This window comes from Castanea sativa, chromosome 3, assembly GCF_040712315.1.
Source record: "Castanea sativa cultivar Marrone di Chiusa Pesio chromosome 3, ASM4071231v1".
NCBI lineage: Eukaryota > Viridiplantae > Streptophyta > Magnoliopsida > Fagales > Fagaceae > Castanea > Castanea sativa.
This window is the reverse complement of record NC_134015.1, coordinates 6535555-6538170: the sequence shown is the minus strand read 5'-3', so window position 1 is coordinate 6538170 and position 2616 is coordinate 6535555. Positions and strand designations below refer to the sequence as shown.

Sequence of the window (2616 nt, the reverse complement as noted above, 5' to 3'; positions counted from 1 at the left end):
ATAATTTGTGAATGAAGTCAAAGTAGTAGCTGCAGTGAAAGCCCTACTCTTTGCTAGGGATATTAATATTTCTGCCTCTTCCATTATTATAGAAGGCGATTCTGAAGTAATTTTCAAGCCTTTGATATGTGAAAGATACTTCTTTTGCTTCCTTTGGTCATCTTACCGACGAAGCTAAATTGAGTCCAAATCTTCTGTTCCACTTTTCCTGCTCCACTCTATACTCCACTAATAAAAACTTGTCACGTGTTCACCTAATTAATTAAATATTATCATTATTGACTTATTAAATGCTACCGTTATTAATTAATAGTAGTATTTAATTAATTAGGTGAACACGTGACAAGTTTTTATTGGTGGAGTATAGAGTAAAGCATGAAAAGTGAGACAAAAGATTTGGATTCAGCTAAATTGATGTTAGGATCCTACGATAAAGATTTTTTTTTTTCCATACTAGGAAACAAGGAAATTTCGTTGCTCACAACCTTGCTAGATATGCTAGTGACTTTTCGACGTGGAGGGAGATGTTTCTCCTCATATTGAAGCTGTAATTTTAGCAGATATGGCGAGTCATGCCTTGAAAGAATTTGCAGGCTTCTTCTCAAAAAAGAAAGTCTTACAATAGACCAAGCCCAGGCCTTGTATTGAGCCACCAATATTCTCAAATTGAATGGAGGGGCATTTAATGTCGGGGCATGCTGTTTCATTCGTTGCCCGTGGCAGTGAATTCAAAACTTGCGTGCAGTGGAAAGCGAAGAAGGGTGAAGAGACAAAAATTTTGAAGTGAGGGAAATTAAATGCATAGCCAGAAGTTACAATTTACAATAAATAGGTGCGTGCAAGAGTGGTACCGCTGAGTTTATTTGTTGTTGCCTTCTTTTGCAAAAGCAGCCAGGCCTTCCGACATTCCACCACTCCTTCAAAAAATTCTATCATCCCTTCTCAGTTTTCACTTCAAGAATTCAAAGAAATCCTCTTATCCTTTCTCATTTCGAGACCACAAGTGCTCTTTCACCCATTGACTCATCCGCACAAAGAACCCTCCATCATCTCATAAGCTCCATAATCACTGATCCAATCTCATTTTCAAGATCACGAACACTACACTTCACAGTTTACATGATTTTGGCGTAGGTAATACTTGTTTTGTCTTTTCCTTTACATTTTTGTCAAGCGGAGTGTGTGTACGTGTTTTTTTTTTTTTTTTAACTTTTAATTTTTATTTCTTGTGGTTGATTTTCTTTAGTGATTGTTTCCTAACTATCAAGGAGACATTTACAATACAAAAAAACCATCAAATTATAAAAAATAAAAAATATTCTCCAATTTTTCTAAAATCTAAACAAAAAAACTTAATCCCCCAAGAACACACAATTTCTCATCTGTGTGTTTATTGATCATTCATTTTTCTCTTTGTAACCAAGGAAAGGAAGAAACACAATGTCGACAACTAATGAAGAATTGCCTGAAGACTTGGTGATACAAATTTTGCAGTGGCTGCCTGTGATGTCGCTACTGCGACTCAAGTGTGTCTGTAGATCATGGTGTGATCTCATTAGTGGCCAAAACTTCATCACTAAACATCTTCTCCACAACCAGACCACCTCTAACAAGAATATGCATGTCGGTTTCCTTCTTCTCCGGCGTGAGAAAACTTCCCATAATTATGTTTTCTCCAAGCTTCCATATGAAACTCTTGAAATATCTTCGACACAAGCTGTTCCTTCATCGTATTTTGGTACTAATAAGACGGACAAATTTGACATCGTTGGCTCTTCCAATGGTCTTGTTTGTTTGCGTGTTCATGGCTCCTTGGATATTATTCTGTGGAACCCAGCAACAAAAGAAACAAAAGTTGTTCCAGAGTCTCAAATATCCTATCCAGAAGGCAAAGCCTTCCCTCAAGATCTTGGGTTTGGTTTCGACATCAAATCTAATGACTACAAGGTGGTCATGATCTTAGAAAACTATGATTATCCTGAATTACCCTTTCATAAAAGAAAAAGATTTAGTGTTGCTGAGGTATATTGTTTGAGTACTAATTCATGGAGAAAGGTTCATGCATGCGTGCCGGGTGATATTTTAAGGTTTAATATTTCTCATAGAACATACACGAAAGGGATGCTTTCCTGGTGGGCACATCATAGTGGTGGTAAATGCAATCAGTGCATTATATCATTTGATATGAGCAATGAGTTATTTCTAACAACAACTCTACCAGATAATAGGGCTATTGGGTATGGACATTATAGTCTAAGAAGGTTTTTCGTGTTAAATGAATTGGTTTCTCTAGTTATTTTTATAGGAGATATAGAATTGTCAGGGAGTTTTTTTCATATATGGTCGTTGCTTGAATTTGGTGTTAGGGAGTCTTGGACTAAGCTATTCACTATTGGACCTCTTATGGGAATTGAAAAACCATTAGGATTTTTTAAGAATGATAGCATGTTCTTGGAAAATAATGAAGGGCAATTACTCTTGTATAACCTCTCTACCCAAGAAATGACTAATCTTCAAATTGGTGGAGTACGGAAATCGTTGGAAATAATTACTTATATGGAGAGTCTAATTTTTGTCAAAGGAGAAAATGACCTTGAGGACCAGAACAGCACATAA

At 36.3% G+C, this 2616-nt stretch overlaps 1 protein-coding gene across 1 annotated transcript; it reads left to right on the top strand.

Moving 5' to 3' along the window:
- The first annotated feature begins 1440 nt into the window (after positions 1-1440).
- LOC142627699 (F-box/kelch-repeat protein At3g23880-like) lies at positions 1441-2616 on the top strand. The gene has a single exon (XM_075801563.1). The coding sequence runs from the start codon at positions 1441-1443 to the stop codon at positions 2614-2616; it is 1176 nt and encodes a 391-aa protein (XP_075657678.1).